Source organism: Sceloporus undulatus, chromosome 4 (genome assembly GCF_019175285.1).
Source record: "Sceloporus undulatus isolate JIND9_A2432 ecotype Alabama chromosome 4, SceUnd_v1.1, whole genome shotgun sequence".
In the NCBI taxonomy this organism is placed as follows: Eukaryota; Metazoa; Chordata; class Lepidosauria; order Squamata; family Phrynosomatidae; genus Sceloporus; species Sceloporus undulatus.
Genome location: NC_056525.1, coordinates 167,023,699 through 167,045,596, shown reverse-complemented (window position 1 = coordinate 167,045,596; position 21,898 = coordinate 167,023,699). Strand labels below are relative to the sequence as shown.

General features: G+C 42.4%; 2 protein-coding genes across 2 annotated transcripts in view; both read left to right on the top strand.

The window, feature by feature from the left end:
• Positions 1 to 21,898, top strand: part of LOC121928148 — a 448,580-nt gene that overhangs the window by 242,305 nt on the left and 184,377 nt on the right. The gene's annotated exons all lie outside the window — the stretch shown is intronic.
• The window catches only part of LOC121928149 (enoyl-CoA delta isomerase 2-like), a 41,572-nt gene that overhangs the window by 8,105 nt on the left and 11,569 nt on the right, over positions 1 to 21,898 (top strand). The window contains exons 3-6 of the mRNA XM_042462482.1: positions 5,644 to 5,713; positions 8,744 to 8,834; positions 10,971 to 11,091; positions 18,027 to 18,116. Coding sequence (XP_042318416.1) covers positions 5,644 to 5,713; positions 8,744 to 8,834; positions 10,971 to 11,091; positions 18,027 to 18,116 — 372 coding nt within the window. The remainder of the gene's footprint in view (positions 1 to 5,643; positions 5,714 to 8,743; positions 8,835 to 10,970; positions 11,092 to 18,026; positions 18,117 to 21,898) is intronic.

The window sequence follows — 21,898 nt, the reverse complement described above, 5'->3', positions numbered from 1 at the left end:
CGCCTTTCCATGTGATCAAGGCGGCTTACAACAGAGTCTCAAAATACAAAGCAAAATACAAAGCAAACAATGCACAGGAAAAAAACAATGCAATACCATACAATGCCAACAATATAAAAATACAGTACATAATACATAATACAATGCAGAAAAAAACAGTATAATACAAAACAGAAAAAGCAGTATAATACAAAGCAGAAAAACAATCCCCTGACAATAAAACCTACACCCCCCTCTCAAATTCCCTCCCTCCAAAAGGAACGCAACAGTGGCGCCAGGCAAATTGTCCTTGGCGCTCCTCCCCGATGGTATAGGGGTAAAGGAGAGTCCTTTGGGCCGCAGCCCAGATGGAAGCGGGCGGGCGGGTGGCGTCCTCTTCGGGGAGGCCGACGAGCCGGCTTATGAGGGGCCGCTCTCACCTGGCCCCTCCCCTTTCAAAGACACGACCACGGCGGCAAACAAAGAGTCCTCACCAGGGCCGCTGCCAGGTGGAGAAGCTCCTCCAGGGAGCAGGGAGCCCTTGGGGGCAGCCAATGAAGCGGGCGGGTGGCGTCCTCTTGGGAGGGCCGGGAGCGGCTATGAGGGGCGCTTTACCTGGCCCCCCCTTAAAGACGCCTGCGGGCAACAAAAGTCCTACCGGCCCGCTGCCAGTGGAGAAGCAGCGGCGTCCCTCCGGGCAGCAGGAGTCCCTTGGGCCGCACCCAGATGGAAGCTGGCGAGCGTGGTGGCGTCCTCTTCGGGTAGGCCGGCGAGCGGCTTATGAGGGTCCGCTTTCACCTGGCCCCTCCCCTTTCAAGACGCCGGGCGGCGGGCCAAAAAAGTTCTCACCGGCCGCTGCCAGGTGGAGGAAGAACGGCGTCCTCGGGCCGGGGCCCTGGGCCGAGCCCAGATGAAGCGGGCGGGGGGGTGGTCGTCCTCTTCGGGAGCCAACTACCGCTGTATGAGGGGCCGCTCTCACCTGGCCCCTCCCCTTTCAAAGACACGACCACGGCGGCAAACAAAGAGTCCTCACCAGGGCCGCTGCCAGGTGGAGAAGGCAGCGGCGTCCTCCAGGGCAGCAGGGAGTCCCTTGGGCCGCAGCCCAGATGGAAGCGGGCGAGCGGGTGGCGTCTTCTTCCCTCCAGGAGGGAACCCACAAAAGCTCCTCTGTTTGGAGCACCACACAAAAGCAAGCAAACAACTCCCAGAATTCCATAGCAAAGAGCCAGACCCTCTCCCTCTTGCTCTCTGCCCTGGTCCCCTCTTTCCCTCTCTTTTTCTCTCTCTTTCCCTCCTTTCCTCTTCTCTCCCTTGTCCCACCTTTCCTCCCTTTTTCCTTCCTTCCTTCCCTCCCTCCTTCTTCCCCCCCTCACACACACACACCCCTTCCCTCACTGCAGTCGCTCGCCTGCCTGCCTCCCTGCCTGTCATTCTTTCAGCCAATCAGTAGACAGAGGAATGAGAGAACGGATTTCTCTCGGCTTGAAGGGACCGCCATGGAAAATGTTCTAGGAAGCGCTGTGCGGTAAAATGCGTTCCAATAACGTTCTCATCACATTCCAGTTTACTCAATGCAGTAATATCCATTCCAGGAACGTTCCCATCACGTTACGATGCAGAACGTTCTGAGAATGATATGCAATAATCTCCTCAGTGACTGATAATCACTACCAACTACTGAATCAACTGTAAAAGAGAGAAATAAAAATTGAAAAGAGTAGGAAATCATTGCATAATCTACTGTTCTTGTACTAAAGTTACTTATATAAGTAAACTCTTCCTTTGAGTTGTCTAAATGAGAGCCATTAATTAACGTTACATTTAGTTTTGTTACGAATGTCTAAAAATGAGCCCAGAATCATTGGTCTTCATATCTTTAGAGTTTCAGGCTTCTAAATATTCCCACAATTCAGATGGGCTTCCTAAAGCCCTAACTCAAGCTCAGCTAATTAATCTTCTATTTTATTCCAACAATCTTCATCATAATATGTTGAGCTCTTGGGAGAGACATAGGTGTTAACAAAAATATAAGAGTGCAATGTATCTTTATAAACACAGCCATAGCATATGGAATCAGCCCAAGCTGAGTTATTGGGCTTGAAAGAGAAGTAGATGTCAGTCTAGCCAAATCTCCACTTGGTCTACCACCCATGAGGGAAGATATTGCAGTAGTTGAATAAGCTACATATCCAGGCAACCAAATTTCCTGCCTTAGCCAAGTGTCTTGAAACAGCAGGATTTGAAACTTATTTATATAATCTAGAAAATCACTATCTCCAACCTGCCAGGTTCCAAGACTGACAAGAAATTTCAGGTTTTGTCTGTATTGATTGTCATTGTTATGTCAGAGCCTGAATTTCAGTGGTCTTTTCTGTAGTTACTATTGACCTATTTTTTAAAGAATGGGGATTATATTGTGTTTGGTGTATACCTGCAAAAAAGGTGACTTTCTTTTTGGCTTTCCCTTCTTTTAATTCATGGGGCTCCAGTTTTCTCATATCTAACCAGTTAGCTATTGATTGTTGTGCTTGGTTAGAGATACAATTTCTGTTGCTGGCGGAGTCTCAAATGAAATCAGATCATTCGGAAGCATAGGAACTTGGTCTAACTTCAATTCAGCCCTGTCCTGTTGCAATTAATAGCCTTCGACTGTCCAGATTTGGCAGGGACAGTACCAATAAGCCTCTGTTAACCTACTTTTTTCAGTTGCTTTTAAAATGTCCCAATTTTTCTCTCCTTCTCCCACTGTCTCCTTTTGTCTTCAATTTAATTCCATTGATGCAAACTGGGTTCGAAGTACAAAAGTAATTTGCATTCAATTAACTCAGCGGAGGGAGAGAGGAAGGGAGGAGGGAGAGGCCAAAATCTTGCTTTTCCAGTGTAGAATGAGATGAAACCAACCTGCTGCACTCTCTCCTAGCTTATATTTTTGATCTCTTTAATAAATGCTGCCATTTTAACCGCGTTCTGATGTTACTTGACCACTCGTGTTATGTTTCTCATCGGTGAAATTTTGGAGGATATGTCCATCTCATGCATTCATAGTGCTAGATGTAGAATTGAGATGCCCTTGCATGAGCAGTCTTAGCAGAAGACGACTGTACAGAGATCCCCCTTTTTTTCTTCCATGTGTAAATCTTGGAACACTTTATGAACTGGTTGTTATCCACTTCTGGCTGTACTTAAGGGAGCATTAATGTCAAAACTGGCTACACAGGGTCAAAGAGAGAGAGCAGTAACAACTTTTTAAGAAGAAAAAAAAGGTCAGGCGTAATTTCAATATAGAATAATTTCAGAGCTTTTAATGAGCTAAATGCGATCTTTAATTTCTAATATGTGCACTTTTATTGGTTGACCTTGCTTAGTATCAATTATTGGTTGAAATGGCAACTTATGGGCTGTTCCACACTCTTCAAAAGAGTTTTAAAGGTGTACTTTTATTATTTTCATTATAATAATTCTTGGTTGCCTGAGATTAAAAATGATTAAGGAAATGCACATATGTTTCTGGACTTCTTTTTGTTTTTTGGTCACTAAATTGCAAGTAAATAGCCTACTGATTATACTTAGTGATGGTAACGTGCATGTTGGAAAGTTGCCCAATTTTTTTGTGCTCAGATTAGGAAATATTTTACCAACTTCAGCAAGGGAATGGATGTGATTTGCTCTGGGTCAGACTACTGTATTTGTATTACTATTCACTGAAACATGTTCTTGACGGATAGCGTTTGCAATGTTGTGACAGTACAATGACACTTGATTGACTGACTAAAAGAAGATAATGTTTGTCAGTTATGGAAAAAAATGTCCCAGAATGGAATGATACCTAAGATATGGTACATGATGTGAAATGTTTGAACACTAGTGATTTAGTAAAACTATAGACTCTCTGCACCATCATGACTGAGCAGGAATCAAACCCTGGTCTCCTGAGTCATAGTCCGACACTCAAACAACCACACCACACTGGCTCCTCAAGGGCAGTAGGGTACACCAATAAATCCAAGGCATCAGTCCAAGGAAGTGATCAGTAGCGTGGTCAGCTTACAATGCAGGGTCCAAAGTTCTTTGGAAACATGAGCCAGGAATAAAGAGACAAAGGTATTGTCTCCTGCAGAATGGCTGGTTGTCAGCAACAGCATTGGGAGTTGGTAGAATACTTATGGTCTGGCAGCCTCCTGCAGCCATTATCTGATTTATTGATGTTTCCTGCTTAAATACTCTGAGTGTTCCAGCCCCATCCTTTCTCATCTACATTTGGTTATAATAGGTACTGTTGAGTCCATGTCTATGTACTATGGCTGCTGGGGAGTGTCACTGTCTGTTTCAAGCACTGGCACATCTCCCTAGTCTTATGTTTCCCTGTCTGTGTCATAGTCTGAACCTGGGATCTAGGAACCAGGTATGACACCTTGTCTTTCTGATTCACTGTCTGTAATAGTCTGAAACTGGATCCTGGGAAGAAGACACAACACTGTAGTTACATATTCATCACTGCCCAATAGGATTCCAGTCTTCATTCAAGTACTATATATATTAAAGAAGGCCCAACCTACTAATATATTCAATCTCTATCTCCCTTCAGGGCTACCAAAAACAAAAACAAAAAAATCTACCTGAAACTCTAGGCAGTTGCTTGCTGCCAATCATGGATCAATATCACACTACATTCTGTGAAATCCTGGGATTTGTAGTTTCGTGAAGCCTAAGAGCTCTCTCACTGAGAATCCTGAATGCCCCTCCTTAAACTGCAAATCCCAAGATTTCACAGGAGGCAGTCATGGCAGTTAAAGTGGAATAATACTGCTATAATAGTGTATTGTCCATGGTTAACAATACTGGACCAGATGTATCAGTGGAAGGCACTTTCCTATATTCCTACATGGCTTGGTTTTAAATACTGTTTTCAGAACTTGGGGAAGTTCATTTTTATTTACAAATCCAAAACTCTTCAGTGCATGCTGTCTGAGAGATTCTGAGAGCTGTTCTAAGCTCTGGATTTTGGTTGATAATCATTTTCTTTATCATCCCTGAATCTAGATGAGAATTCTTCTATTAGTTCTGTATTCAACTATCCACAAGTACAGCATGGAAAGAGGGTATATCCTGTGCTGCTAATAAGAATTTTAAATGGAATGTGATGCTCCACAGATAAAGATAGGAAAGCAAAGAGAGGCAGCTGATCAGTAAAGGAGATGGGAACAGGCAAAGCAATTTTTTTTTTAATTTTGTAAAAATAAAATAGAGCAAATACATCAGAACAATAAAATGGAAACAGGAGCAGAACATTCATTATGATAAAATAAGAACACAACATTAGAAGTTTGATGGCATGCTATGATGACATGTTATATAAGTTTATCACATGTCATTTCTAACCTGATCTTTCTTCAAAATTGGTTACCATAGCATGGCTGGGGAATGGCTTGCAGACTCCTGGTGGCATTTGAGGCTTTTTCCTGTGAAATAACACCCGTTCTTGCCCGTTCCATCCTGATTCTACCCTGGAAATGATGTGTGATAAACTTATTAGTCTTTACTGTCTCTCTAAAACATAGTAAAGGAGGGAGTTCCACAGTTTGTTCCATTTAGAATATCCAGTTGAGATTGGTTGAATGCTCTCCTCCCTCTCTTCCCCATCTTCTTCTTTCCCTTTTCATGCAGATGTACAGAGAAATTATGCAAGCACTTGAAGAAGCAGCCGAGGATGATTCCACCTTAATCGTTATAACAGGTATTTAATCTCCTGGAAGTTCCGAAAGGGTTGCTATTAACAGAGCCCAAAAATTATCCCCTGTGGGAGGAAAGCAGGAGAAAGAATATCCACCTGCCAGGACGAAAGGTGGCTGTTTTCCTGTCTCTTGAAATCTGCTCAGTTATAACTGCTGCGTCGAGCTTGAAATTTATTCTCTGGGGAAAAGATAAATACAGACTTCCTGTCTGTATCTTGGCCTTTGGTCTTTAACAAGCATGTGTTTCCAATTTCCAATGCTTGAAGGAACACATGCTGAAAGCTCTTGAACTGCAGTGGTTTCTTTGTAGGCCAGACTAATCAGGAGGACCTCTACCCTTTGCTTCCCATTTGTAGATTCAAGAAAGCAGATGAGAGATTCAGAACGCCTCCATATTGCCATTGCAATATGTGAATGAGAATTAGCTCTTCTCTGTGGTCTCTGTGAATTACGCAATTGGATATTCCTGTACAGAGCACCTTTGGAACCTTCTGGAATAGCTAGGCAAGTTTTTTGGTGGTACCCAGGCTATAAAGGATCTAATTACAAAGCTATTAACAGTGGCGAGATTAATTATAGCAAAAAAGTGGAAAGATCAGGGAGATCTACAAATACAAGATTGGTACAAAGAGATATGGCAAATAACAATTAATGATAGGTTAACTTGCGGAATTAAGGTTAAAAAAGGAATCATGAAGAGAAATGACTTTGAAGCAATATGGAAAATATTTGTACAAAAGGCTTTTAAAAGAAGGAAGAGTTACAATTTTGGAGGGTAGAGTAATAAGATACTAGGCTCTGGTGATGGGGAGCACTTGGGGAAGGGGGGAAATGAAGGAGAAAAGAATGGGGGAAATGAATTAGTAATATAATTTATAGTATTATACTTTTGTGTAACTATGAAAAGTGTATAGTGAAAAGAAGAAGCAAGGGGAATGAAGATTTTAATAACAATTTTAGGTGTTTTTTTTTTAATTACTGGTCTAAAATTAAATAGTTTGATATGAATAGATTTAGATAAGGTAGTAAAGAATGGATAACTAATGTGATATATACAGTGGTACCCCGGGATACGAAATACCCACGTTACAAAATTTCCGGGATACGAAAAAATCCCATAGGAAATAACTGTTCCGGGTTACGAAGGTTATTTCGGGTTACGAAGAAAATTTTGGTGCTTTTCGGCGCTATTTCACACGAAATCGCGGCTTTTCCCCATTAGCGCCTATGGGTTTTCGGCTTGCGAAGGCTTTTCGGGTTACGAAAGCGGCGGCGGAACGAATTAATTTCGTAACCCGAGGTACCCCTGTATTAATAAAGGACACAAAATGCTTGTAACTGCTATACAATAGTTGTAACTTTTTTATAAAAACGATTTTGCATTTATATGGTTTTGGAGTATAACTTATGATGGTAAGTACAGTATAGCTAAGAAGGTGTATGAAGACTTAGGCCCGTTACAAACGGGCCTTAAAGTACGCGACGAACGCGTACTAGGGTTAGAAAGGGGTGTCCTTTCCGGACGCCCCTAACGCTAGTATGTGCTCCGCGCGTAGAAAATGGCAGCGGCCATTCCACACAGCCGCCGCCATCACTACGACACCACTGTGCCGTCTCCAAACGAGGCAGCGCGGTTGTGACATATTGGGGCCGCTCCAGGGCACCTAGTGCGCCCTTTCCAAGGCCCCAGAAGGAGCTCCGTTTCGGAGCTCCTTCCTGGCTTTGTGTCACTGGGCGCAGCCTTCAGACGGCTGCGCCCAGCAACGCAGAGGAGAAAGGGGCCAAGCGGCCCCTTTCTCCTCCTCCCTGCCTTTGCAGGGTGTCCTTGGGACTTGGAACCCCAAGGACACCCCTTTCCAGGCGGCAGGGAAGCGGCGTTTTGCTGCTTCCCTGCGGCCTGGAAAGCGGTGGATCGGGGCCTCAGCGGCTGCCGCTCTAGCTGCTGAGGCCCCGATCCGGCGGGGAAATGGGTGGGTGCAGGCCACCGCTTTTCAGCGGTCTGTAACCTGCCACTATAACAGATGCAGAGGAACCTGATTACTTCCATGCCAGTGGGATGATGAATCTGCTCTGGGTTTTTTTTTTCCTGATCTAAAAAGGAGCCATTCTCAAAATAGGTTCAGCACTTTAGATATCCTCTTACATCCTTCAGGTGTACCAGAGGTTGGTGTCAACCAGAGCAGGTGGGGGCAGACTGCCTTGATCCCTTGAACTCCGTTAGGGCTATGGCAGGCTGTAACAATACTATAGCCCAAATAGAAGGGACTGCAACCCCCAGGAGCCACTGTCACTTAATGGGGCAGTGCCAATCCCTCTCCTTGTGTCCTGAATTTGTCTGTTCCAGGAAATATCTGCTATAGTGTTAAATGCAGGGCAAGTGTCAGTGACTAGGGAGCCCCTGTGGATAAGAGGTAAATGTAACATAAGGTTTTAGAGAAGGTCCCATTACAGTACTGCTTTTCTTTCGATATGCCATCCAAGGTATCCCACATCAAACATTACAATAAAGTACAACTTTAAAAAATGGAGGGCGGAAATGAAAAAGAATGTATTAACATTTCCTGCTCTACCACATGGTCACTATACAAACAATGTACCAGTTTTGTTTTTGTTGTGTGTCTTCAAGTTGTTTTCAACTTATGGCAACCCTAAGACAAACATATCCTAGTGGTTTCATGGCAAGATTTGTTCGGAGGAGATTTGACATTGACTTCCTATGGCTCTGAGTATTAGAATGTATGTAATAGTCCAAAGAACATTATACAGTGGGCCCTTGGTATCTGTTGGAGTTTGGTTCCAGGCCCCCCTGTGTATATAGTGTATATATATAGCTGATCCAGTGGGGATCCTGGTGGCAGCAATAATCTTTGGAGGCATCTGAGAATTTGAGGTTGATCTGCAGAGGGGGATTATCACAGGGACAAGAAACAATTGCTATTAGATGGCAGAAACCTAATTAATTGCATGTTACTTGGCAGTCTCATTCATTTTTCTTTTTCTTTTACTGTTCTTTTATTTTGTTTTTATCTTAGGATGTGGTGATTACTTCTCTAGTGGGAATGATCTTTCCAATTTTGGTGAAGATTTGCTTGAGATACTGAAAAATAATGGCAATTGGCTGAGGTATGAAAAAAACATTTAACTATGTTCTATGTTGAACTATATTCAATCTAGATAATGAGAAAATTGAAATAGTTAAGGAATTGCCATATCTAGGATCAAACATTGACAAGAACGGAGACTGCAGTCAAGAAATAAGAAGACTAGAAATGAGAAGGGCAGCTATGAAAGAACTGGAAAAGGTCCTGAAGAGCAAAGACATACAACTGAGCACTAAAGTCAGAATCGTTCAGGCCATTGTATTCCCAGCTACCATGTATGGATGCAAGAGCTGGACAGTGAAGGAAGCAAAAAGAAAGAAAACCAACTCAATCGAAATGTGGTGCTGGAGAAGAGTACTTAGATCCCGTGGACAGCCAAGAAAACAAACAAATGGGCTCTTGAACAGATCAGACCAGAGCTCTCCTTGGAAGCTAAGATGATCAAGTTGAGACTATCGTACTTTAGCCACATAATGAGAAGGCACCATTCACTAGAAGAAACAATAATGCTAGGAAAGGTAGAGGGTAGAAGAGAGAGAGGAAGACAAGATGGATAGACTTGATCAGGCGGGTTATGGGCAAGGGCTTGCAGTCTCTCTGGCAAGGCAATGGAGGATAGGGATTCTTGTAGATGTCTCATCCACAGGGTCGCTATGATTTGGAGTTGACTCGAGGGCAACTAACAACAACATTGTTCTCCATGTTAAATGTTTGATACCACTTATAGGTAAACAGCACCATGGACTATGGCTACAGTCTAGATCCTGAATAGAAACTATACATCCTTGCAGAACTTGTACTGCAAGTTTAAACAACCCCAACCAACATAGCAAATAGTGAGGAATGCTGGGTGTTGCGATCCAATATCAACAGGGCTACATAATTCACACAACTCATCTAGACAGTTCCTATGTGTACTCTGTAATTCTGAGATGAGAACCATACAGCCCAAAAGATGCATGCAGTTTACCTTGCCCTGCAACCACATGCAGCCTGTCCCCTTCTATTACCTCCCACTCCTGGGGGGGGAAATATGAACCATAAATTTCTTAGGATCACCATAAACCAAAAATGGAGGTGAACAACAACAATGGACACATGGACACCTAACATATATTTTCATAAATCACTATTTGTGAGCTTTCTGGAGTATAAGATCGTTGACATATAACTGTTTAAAATAAAGACATACATTAATGCAGGAAACGGAAAACTACTGGTATCTGTTGTAGGTATAAAAAACATACCTCCTTAGCTGCTCTGCCAAATTGTCTAGTACTGGGCCCAATCCAAAATGTATCAAATTCTGGAGTAGGGGAGGATGTGATGATTGCTCCATTACATGATATCTCTCATGTTGCTGACTTTTATCCATCTATATGCACAGTGAAACATTAGCCTATAATTGAAGCCTCAGTAGAGGACATCTCAAGTAGCCAGACCAGAGGAGGTCTTCTTCTTCTTGTTGTTGTTGTTGTTGTTGTTGTTGTTGTTGTTGTTGTGTGCCTTTAACTCAACTGTGACTTATATTGACCTATCATAAGGTTATCTTGGCAAATGTATTCCCAGAAGGTTGTCATTGCCTTCTTTTTAGGCTGAGAAAGTGTGTCTAGCTCAAGATCGCCCAGTGGGTTTTCATGACTGAGTGGTGATTCACACTCTAGTCTCCCAGCATCCTAATTCACCACTCAAAGCATTACACCATACTTGCTCCAGTAGCATACAGGAGAGACTACTAAACACCCAGATTAAGCTGCTGAGTGTACCCAACTTTGTTAAGATGTGTAGCGACTGATGTCGTGGTGAGGATTTTATTTTTGGTATATTATAGTGTTACGTTTTATTATTTTGTTCTTCATTATATATGATTGATGTTCTACCCTTAGGTGAAAAGAGTTTTATAACTAATAATAATAATAATAATAATAATAATAATAATAATAATAAGTAATATCACCAACCTGCAAAATTTATAAGAGAAGGGACTGCAGATTTTGGGAACTGTAGTCCAAAAAGCAGTTTTTCTAAGCACTAGTAGTTAGCAGATACCTTGGCAAAAGCTAACCAGTCACATTTAATCTTTTCAAACATGGGCCAGAATGAGCTTTTGATTTTTTTTTCTCCGTGAAACAAATGGCTCTTCTTTTTCTGCTTTCAGGAACTTTATCAGTCATTTTATTGACTTTCCTAAGCCACTAATAGCAGTCGTGAATGGTCCTGCTGTTGGCATCTCTGTCACTCTTCTTGGCCTGTTTGATATTGTATATGCTTCAGACAAGGTGAGTCATCTGCACCATATGGAAGCCTCAACGTTGCTTAAAAAATGTTTTTTGACATGGAACCTTTGATTTTAGTGTGTAATGCGAGGATGGGATGCAGGTTACAGTTATTTGTGAACGAAGCACATTTTTCCAGTATTATTTGGCACATGCTATCGCTTATTCTGTATGTAGCTGAAGCCTGAGATTCGTGGTTTAGCTGCATAATATGACTGTGCCATTATCTGATAACTAAACAAGAACTGCTGGCTTGATTACTTTTGATATTTGAACAATTACATTAATATCTGAAACAAATGCACATAGACATCTGAAAAAAATATGTGCTGATAACAGTTCATATTTAAACTGAAAACAGAAACAGTATCAATGCATGATAAATTTAAAAGGATACTTGTGGGACTCTATATATTATTGCACGATAAATTTAAAGAGATAATTGTGGGACTCTATGTATTATTTTTCTTTATAGTCTCAGATTGCTACAAGACAGCTATTCTTCTCCTAATTGTGGCATGCACAATGGAATCTTTAGTCAGATGCTCTATGGTATATTAAACATGTAAAAAGCACATCTGAATTTATTACAGCTGCCCTCACTGAGTTGTCCATGTGCTGCCTATTATAAATTATGAATGAAAAAATCAATATCATGAGAGACTGGGGGGAAAGAAAATGATATTTAAAGGCATTTATGAGAATTTGCACAAGGCAAGAAATTCCAACTTCATACTGCTTCATTGGTTGTTGGTTTTTTTTTTTTTTACAGTCTGAGTTTATATCGTAGCCAAGTGTTTATTTTCACAAAGACGTATTTGTTCTCTTAGCAAAACCGTGAAAAGGTTCAGTACTTTCTGTGGAGAAATATTGAGCAATGCCAAAGGGATCAGAGAGGATATAACTGCACATACTGTCAAAATGATGTGGATTCACATGTGTTCTGAAGCATATACAATATCACATATTCAGTTCTAATATGATGCTTCAATATGTGGCATCCGGAGTCTCTCTCTCTCTCTCTCTCTCTCTCTCTCTATATATATATATATATATAAATGTCCTTTATCAGATGAATCAGATTTTTAAAAACTGACATATGAACAATTGAACATGCAATTGTTGAATGCTGAAGAAGTACAGCATGCAAGAGACATACTAGCCAACTTTATAATAATATAATAATAAAAATTTATTTGTACCCCACCTCTCCCTGCAGATCAAGGAGGCTTACATACATAAAACATGTTACGTAATACACAGAATTCATAAAATAACCAGTAACATAAATTAAATCTTCTATCCCCATATCCAAACAACCCATAACTTAAATTCCACAAAATTAACACAATAACACCTTTAAAATCTTTAAAATCTATTTAAACCATTGGGACATTCATAACAGGGCTTCATGGGATATAGTAAGGGCAAACTACATATTGGGGTTTTAAATAAAAACTTTGTAATGTTCCCAGTAAGCCTCAGGCTCAAATGTACCATAAATGGGTAAAAAATGGGTAACAAAGACCCAAAAGGTGCTTCTTGAAGAAAGCAGTTCTGCCTTTATGGCAACTTGATCAGAGGAAGTATATTCAAGCTAGTTGTTCTGTGTCCCTCAAGTATTTAATGCCTACTCTGGTATGCTTCAGAGTTGCTTGGCTGACATGGGTATTAAGGGTCACAGGTCTGCAGTTGTTCAAGTCATATATGTATGAATATTCCTGGAAGTTAGTGCTTGGAGGAAGAGAGCTTCATCCTGTGGCAATTGACTTATAAGGTAACTCTACATTGTCCTCTTTACTTTGACATCCTCCAGCTGTCTCAGTTTGACAGGTAGAGTCTCAATTAATCCTATGTTGGCCCACTTTTTCACCTGTGTTTAAAATATCCTAGTTTCTTCTCCTACTTCCACTTTCCCCCTTTGTCCTCAACTTACTTCAGTTGCTGTAAACTGTATTCAAAATGCAAAAGTAGGTTACGCTCAATTAAGCCAGCAGGAGGGAGATGAAAGGAAGGGGCAGAATGTTGCCCTTCTCACTAGACAGGCAAAACCAAACTGCTACAGCCTCTCCAAAGTTGCCTGTTCATTCTCATTAATAACATTTGCCATTTTGATAACATGCAGATGTTGCTTGGTCACATATGTCCCAGTTTACATCTGTGAAATACTGACAGTATGTGCTTCTGTGTACAGTATAGGTGTTGGCAGTATCAGTGCATTTCATGCTTTGGCAATTATTTTCAATGGTATGTTATGCTGCTGAATTTAAGCAGCTGTTTTTTTCACATCTTTTTTTTTCCCTTTGGGAGTACTGAGCCCACAGTTGTCTCACTAATCTACATGAAACTGCAGTGGGAGGCCATCTGGAGTATCAGGACTGCATCTCATCACTATACTGATGATATCCAGTTCTGCTTCTCTTTTTTAACTATCCCAAATTGTACGCGGAAGCACTGAACCATTATCTAAATCAGAGGTGGGGAATATCTGGTCCATGAGCACTACAGAGAAAGCCCACAGAGAAAGAAATTTGCCCTTTGATCATTTTGCATCCCATTGTGCCTTTAAAACTTAAAATTATTTGGGTGAGGTGGAAACCAGAGATGTATGTCAAGCAACTCCCAGTTTTACCTGCAGGGGCTGGTATAGCCCATGGGAGATTTGCTCCAAGATGCGCCAAGTTTGCCCAGGTTTGTTGATTTTTAGATGCTTGTCTCATGTGCAGAGGGAGTTCTGGAAAGTCTTGAGCTGATACATACTTATGCATATCCTATTCTTTTCTCTGTGTGTTTGTATGCATATGTTTATATATATATATAAAAACCACACATAGATAGATAGGGATCTGCTTATCTTTTCTGACTTTCCTTGAGGGCATGGATACGGAGTTTCATTATAAGTGTCAATATTTCTAAATTTGCCCTTATGCCAGAGGGAATGACATTGAAAAATATTCAGACTTTTCAACTAGGGCAAAATGCAAAATGAGATGCACATAACGTTTCTAACCGAACTTTTGGTATCAGAGGCAGGAGAGAACAGGGATAGGTTCATACACCACAAAAAAGAAGAGCAGTTCAATGTTTCAGCAACTCCCCCCCCCCCCCCCCAAAAAAACCCTAACAATATGCTCATGCAGAATGAAACAACTAGGGCAGGTAAGCTTTGCATAAGGAAACAAAAACAATTTGAACCTTCTGGAGATTACCTGAAAGCTTCTTCCACAATACATCCAGGAATGTTTTTCTTTCCCAGCCTGCACTTTTCTTCTAATTTTCATTTTGGGGCCCAGACTAGGCCCCCTCCTACTAAAAAAGTTTTCTGCATGAAGGATTTGTGACAGAATCCCAAAGGGTTCCTTGCTGCGGCTGCAGGTACGGCTGCTTTTTTGTATCTTCAGGCTCCAAGACCCAAGCCTTGGGCCTGGCTCCAGCTCTCTCTGCCTGATGGGCCTTCAGCCTCTGACAGCTTGAGCTCATAAGTTCACTGCATCATTGTGTACTGACAAAAAATGTCATGGAACTTTTGGGGTGTGCAGCCCCAATACATTATATTGGCTAAGTTTTTTTAAAGTATGCTAATGGCTCCTTTCATTTTTTTAAAAAAAAGTTTTTTGTCCTGGATGGACTTTCTTTCTTTCTTTCTTTCTTTCTTTCTTTCTTTCTTTTTAAAACCCCACAAAGCCACTATACATACATACATGGCAAATGGCTCAAACCTAGGGACATTGTTTGCAGTTATTCAGATGATAGCCCTGCAGGATGCCCATGTTAGGGACCACCTGTATGCAGATTTAAATACAAAACAAAACAGAACATTAACTCTGGGAAAATAGACTGCCCTGTCCTGTCCTGGTGTGTGAGTGTTAAATAATGTTTTGGCTTTTATTTCATGGTGATATTATAGATGGTTATATTTTATTCTTTGTCATTTTGAGTGCCCTGGTTAGCAGAATAGAGATTTATACTAACACAATGATAGTGGCAACCATTTCTGCTGAGTGAGAGAATTGGTAGCTCTAACTCAGTATCATCTACTGGGTTTATTGCCAGCAGCTCTCATGTAGTCAGGTACTGAATTCGAAACCCTATGCATGTGAAATTAGTTCATTTATAACCTGCCTTTCCCCTAAAATGGGACTCAAGCCAGTTCATAGTAACATTAAAATAATATAATTAAAATTCAAAACAAGGCTCAACAAAACAAAACTGAGAACAAATTAAAGTAATTTAAAAATACGTAACCCTCTCCCAAAAGTAGAGCTGCCAAGTATTATGCTTGGCTGTTTAGCAGAAGAAATAAAAGAAGAAACATATGCAGTTTTTTTTAACAGACTTAAGTCTATGCATCCTGCAGGATAAAGAAGACAGCAGAAACAAAGGAGTAGCAAAAACAGCAAGAACAAAGGAGTAAGCTGGGAGGAAGGGCTTCAGTACACCTACCACCACCACCCCAGCCCTTGAAGGAGAAGAAACAAAGGAGGGAAGGAGAGCTTCAGTCCATCTAGCCCCCCCTCTCCACCCCCTGAAGGAGTGCTCGTCTCTGCAGGACAATGAGGGGATACAAGAGGGGAAAGTTAGGAAAACAACAATTGAGGCATGTCATAGGGAGGCAAACAGCTACTGGGCAGCAGCAGTAGTGGTATGTGACACTAAAGTGAGAGAGCAGCAGTGACACCATAGCTAACACCTGTTAGCACTGTGCAAAGAGAGGTGGAGGTGGCCCTCTTTGCATAACCACCTTCAGTACTGGGGGTGAGTGAGTTAAAATGGACAAGAATCAGTCACTTTCATTCAGACAACCACAAAATATTCTACTCAGGGCATGAAAAGACGTGAAGAAACAGGGTGGCTCTCATACTAAGAAGAGATGTGACAAAAGCAGTCAAAGGATACAATGCAAAATCAGATCGAATCTTCTCAAGAAGGCTTCATCGAAAACCTATAAATATCTCCATAATTCAAGTATATGCACCAATCACAGACGCAGTACAGGAAGAAATTGAAAGATTCTATGTGGGAGTACAGGAAGAAATTGACAACACACCAGCACAGGACATCAAGCTGATAATTGGAGATGGGAATGCAAAAGCTGGAAGCAAAGAAGAATCAAAAACAGTAGGACATTTGGTTTAGGCAAAAGAAATGAAGCAGGCGAGGGTCTGATAGATTTTTGTGAAGCCAACAACCTATTCATTACTAATACATTTTTCATCCAACCAGAAAGAAAGCTATACACATGGACATCACCTACGGTATATATTCATGTATAAGTCTAGAAATGTTAGTCAAATAATTAACCCCCAAAAACAAAGTCGACATATCCACAGGTCAATGTAAGTGCTGTACTTTGACTCTTATAAAAAAGGAACCATTCCCTACAGAAAGGTAATAGTGTTATTACCTATACCACTACGTCAGCAGTGGCAGCTGGCTGGAATGTTTTAATGGATTGTGTTTTATTTATATGGTATATGTGCTTTATGTATATGATATGCCATGTATTTTATGAATGTTGTACACCGCTTTGGTTTATAGAAGGGTGGTATAAAAATAAAATTATTATTATTATCATCATCATCATCATCATCATCATCATCATCATCATCATCATCATCTGTCCTGGAAGCATTGGTCCCTCTCTACTCCCTCATCCATCCAGCCTTAAGTGTGAGTGCAGTTATACCTGCTGGAATTTTGTTATTTCTTTGGCATTGTTTTCCTTTGTTTCACCCTTTAGATGCTTTGTTACATGCTCCCTAAGTTTTAACCTCAACTTATCCATGGGTCATATCAAAATTCATAATTTTGGCTCCAAAACCTACATAAGGTTGACTTATAGTCAATTCTATACAGTATTCATTGCAAACACATTTTTCATACAACCAGAAAGAAGGCTGTACACATGGACATCACCAGATGGCCAACACAAAAACCAAATAGATCATATAATTGGAATTAAAAGATGGCAAAGTTCCGTACTGGTGGCCAAGACTAGACCAAGCGCCGACTGTGGCTCAGATTACAAACTACTCAAATCAAAAATAATAGTAAAACTCAAGAAGAAAACAAAACCAAAGGATGATCTGAACAATATCTCATCAGAATTTATTGACAATATAAGGAACAGATTTGCACTACTAAGCATAATAGACCAAGAACCAGAAGAACTATGGTCTGAAGCCAGTGACATAATAAAAGGAGAATGCATACAGACACTCTCAGTAGACAAAAAGAAAGAGAAGAAACCATTTCAGCTGACTATGTGACATGCCCAAGATTAAAACTGAACCAGAGCCTCCTCTCCATCTTAACTGCCACCACCCTGACCTTGGAGGAAGAGAAGAAGAGGCAGGCACAGCTCCACCATGCCTAGGCTCAGGAGCAGATGAAAGGTCCTTCCTTCTTCTTAACTGCTACCACCCTGGCCTTAAAGGGAGAAAAGAAGAGGCAGGCACAGCTCCACCATACCTAGCCCCAGAAGCAGATGGAGTACCCTCCCTCCATTCCCTGGCTTTGGAGGGAGAGAAAAACTGGCAGTATCTGCTGGAAATGATTCCCTTCCCCACTGTCCTTTCCTTCTCATTTTGTGTCATGTCTTTTTAGACTAAGACTAGGGGCAGGGAAGGGTTAAATTAGCAATACGTAAACTACTCTGGGAGCCTTTGTGACTGAAGAATTGGGTATAAATACTCAAAATAAAATAAAATAAGATCACCCTATGGGTTTCCGCATCTGAGCAGGGAATCGAATCTTGATCTCCAGTCATAGTTCAATGCTCAAACCACTATATTACGCTGGCTGTTATGCATGTTTAGAAACAAATAAATTTATTTTAATGGGATTTTGGTGCAAGTATATGTGCATAAAGGCAGATTCTTATCCATGTGTTACAACATTCTCTGAAACTGTCTGTGTTGTTTTCCCCCCCAATCCAGGCAGTGTTTCAGACCCCATTCACCCAACTTGGTCAGTGTCCAGAAGGATGCTCAAGTTACACCTTCCCTAAAATAATGGGTGCTGCAAAGGTGAGCAGATTAAGCTATTGCCACAAAACAAAAGAAACAAACAAACAATAATTTATCAAACAAGCATTAGTTCTTCTTTCGATTTTATAATTCTTCTTCAAGTTGTAATCTCGAAGTAGCAAGGAGTGTGTGTGTGTTTGTGTGAGTGAGTGAGCAACTCTATTGTATGCAGATTCTATAACTAAAATATTTAACAAAAATAGTACTTTTCTATACTTAATAATAATAATAAAAATTTTATTTGTATACCGCCCTTCCAACGATCAGGGCAGTGAATAGCATAACAGCAACAACAATCCAATACATTACAATACATATTAAAAACATTACACCATTATATTAATATCAAAACTAACACCCCATCCATCAGCTACTGTTGCCGTCGAGGGGGGAGACTAGCTGGAGCTTGATTCAGGGAATGCTGTTCGAAATAAGAAGGTTTTTAACTCCCTTCTAAACTGGGCCAGGGAGGTGGCCGAGCGGAGCTCTATAGGCAGCATATTCCAGAGGGCCGGGGCGACGGTGGAGTACGACCTCCTCGTTGTGGAGGCTAGTCTAGCCCCAGGAGCCCTCAATAGTTGCTGCCCAGAAGTTCTGAGGGTGCGGGGCGGAATGTATGGAGAGAGGCGGTCCTTCAGGTATCCTGGGCCCAAGCCATGTAGAGCTTTATAGTGTATAACCAACGCCTTGTATTGCGCCCGGAAGCGAATAGGCAGCCAATGCAGATCTTTAAGCACAGGTGTAATATGACTGGCCCTGGAAGTACCAGTGACCAGTCTGGCTGCCATATTCTGTACCATCTGTAGCTTCTGGGTATGGTACAAGGGTTGCCCCATGTAGAGCGCATTGCAGAAATCCAATCGAGAGGTTACCAGAGCATGTACTACTGTTTCAAGGTCCCTCTGGGCCAAGTATGGGCGCAGCTGGCGGATAAGCCGAAGCTGATAACAGGTGCTCTTGACCGTCGCATTCACCTGAGCTGTAAGGTGAAGCGACGAATCAAGAAGCACCCCCAGACTGCGCACGGAGTCCTTTACAGGAAGCGTGATCCCGTTTAGGACAGGTGGAACCACCGCCATTCCTGGGCCAGGGGAACCTATCACAAGTACCTCCGTTTTCTCTGGATTCAGACTGAGTCGGTTTTCCCTCATCCAGCCCATTACCGACTCCAGACAGGCCACAAGAGGAGAGACGCCAGCCCCAGTCACTGCATCAGTCGGAGACATAGAGAAGACTATTTGGGTGTCATCAGCGTACTGATAACCCCGCGCCCCATGCCTCCGGATGATCTCTCCCAGCGGTTTCATGTAAATGTTGAAAAGCATGGGAGACAGAATGGCTCCTTGAGGGACCCCAGTTATAAGGGCCCTTTTATCGGAGCACACGTCTCCCAGCTGCACCATCTGGAACCTCCCAGAGAGGTAGGACCGGAACCACTGGAGCGCAGTGCCCCCGATTCCCACCTCTGCCAGGCGCTCCAGAAGGATACCATGGTCTATGGTATCGAAAGCCGCTGAGATGTCCAAGAGCACCAACAGGGACACGCTTCCCCTGTCGATGCCCAGACGGAGATCATCGACCAAGGCGACCATGGCCGTCTCAACCCCGTAACCCGCCCGAAAGCCGGTTTGAAATGGGTTCAGATAATCCGTTTCTTCCAAGATCGATTGAAGCTGGATTGCAACCGCCTTCTCGATCACCTTCCCCAGAAATGGCAGTAGCGAGACTGGCCGATAATTATTATGCATCAGGGGGTCGAGGAAGGGCTTTTTTAACAGCGGTTTTATAGTGGCCAATTTTAAGCTGGATGGAAATTGCCCGTCCCTCAAAGATGTATTTATAATCCGGTGTAACAACAAGGTTACCGCCGGTCCCCCCTGAGCCGCTAGCCATGAGGGACAGGGATCGAGAGGGCAGGTTGTCTTCCGAACGCTTCCAAGGATCTTGTCCACATCATCGGTACTTACCAACTCAAACTGATCCAGTTTAATGGAGTCCGTGGAGGCTCTGGACGCCTCTACCCTAGGTTCTGCTTTAATGCCGGCGTTGAGACCTTCGCTTATCCGAGAGGTTTTATCCACAAAGAAGTTGTTAAATTGGTCACAGCAGGCCTTAGAAGGTTCAAGGATCTGGTTCAGTGTGGGAGGGAGCTTGTTGTTTGCCTCCAAGTCATTTTTAACTTATGGGGACCCTAAGGCAACCCTATCATAGAATTTTCTTGGCTAGTTTCTTCAGAGGGAGGTTGCCATTGCCATCCTCTGAGGTTGAGAGGATGTGACTTTCACAGAGTCACCCAGTGGTTTTTTATGCTTGAGCAGAGAATTGAACCCTGATCTCCAGAGTTGTAGTCCAAAATTCAAACCACTACACCATGCTGGCTCTCATAGTTCACACATGCCTCCCATGTGCATTACTTGTTTTTTCTGCATCCAGTGTCTTTGCACATACATTTAGTGGGGGTGAGCAGCTGTGACCTTCCAGATATTTCTGAACTACAACTCCCACTAGCCCTAGCTAACATAGCCAATATGCAGAATGGGGGGGGAACTCCAATACAAACCCCTCTTGAGGTCCATGGTTGCTCACCTCTGGTACAAACTGGTAACGGTAAAGCCTTGTATTTGGGTGGTGTGGAAGTTCTGTCTGTCAGATATCTGACAGGTCATTCACACATCAAAATTATAACTATATGCTGTAGTCACTGAGATATGAAATGCATGAATGAATCAGCTCTTACATTTTTTTAAAGTGAAAGGTTAGTGAGGTTAGCCTACATATGAACTGGATGTGAATATTCCTTGCATCTTTTAAAGCAATCAAGAGCCTGATAAAGCTAAAAACAACTGGTAGTATAGGAACCTACCAATAAGAAGAGGGACACACTATAAAAACTCTGAGGGTGTCATCCCTCACTGCCCAAGAGAAACTCAGGTGTGAGTGGACAGCTGTCCCCTTCTCCTCCATCTCCTCTCTCCTTTGATTCTCTTCTGCTGCTAGTCAGGCCTCTGAGCCAAAGAGCTCCTTAACTCTCATATTCCCTCCACTCCAGTCAACTGCTGCTTCTTTGGATGGTCTGGGGGGGGAGCCTTCAGCCTCTTGCCATGGCAGCCCCTACCACAACCACTGTATTGCCTTGTTTTCTATTGGCTGGTCTTCTTTACTCCTTCTGGCAAGCACACATCCTTGATGGTTTTGTGGGAGGCACTGGGAGATTGAGAAAGAAGGCCTGCTTTACTTTCCCCAGAGACAATGTTCTTGCTTTTAATCATTTGTTCAGTGGGTCCTTGGTATCCGCTGGGGTTTGGTTCCAGGACCCCTGTTGATAACAAAATCCATGAATATTCATGTCCAATTAAATACAATGTAAGGGGCAAAGCAGACTGGCACAATACGCCGGCTTTGGGGAGGCGTGGGAGCATGGCATTTAGACAACACATGACCTGACACTGCCCCCAAGCCAGTGTCACGTCGCCTACCCAACCCCACAGTGAGCAGTGTTGCAGTGCTCCAGCAGTGTGGCATTTATACGCTGCATGCTGCAGGAATGCCGAAAAGCTCCTACTGCCATGGAAATGTCAGCTTTTTGCTGGCTCAAAAAGGAGTGGCTTTCTGCTACTTCTTTTTGAGCTGACATACAGCCAGATTGGTGTCCCGGTGTGCGATTGCTGCAGCTCCGATCCGGTATTCAAAGGGGCAGCATCAAGCCACCCCATCAGGGTCATCTGTTTCAGCAAGTAAAATAGTATCCCTTATTATAAAATGGCAAAATCAAGTTTTGCTTT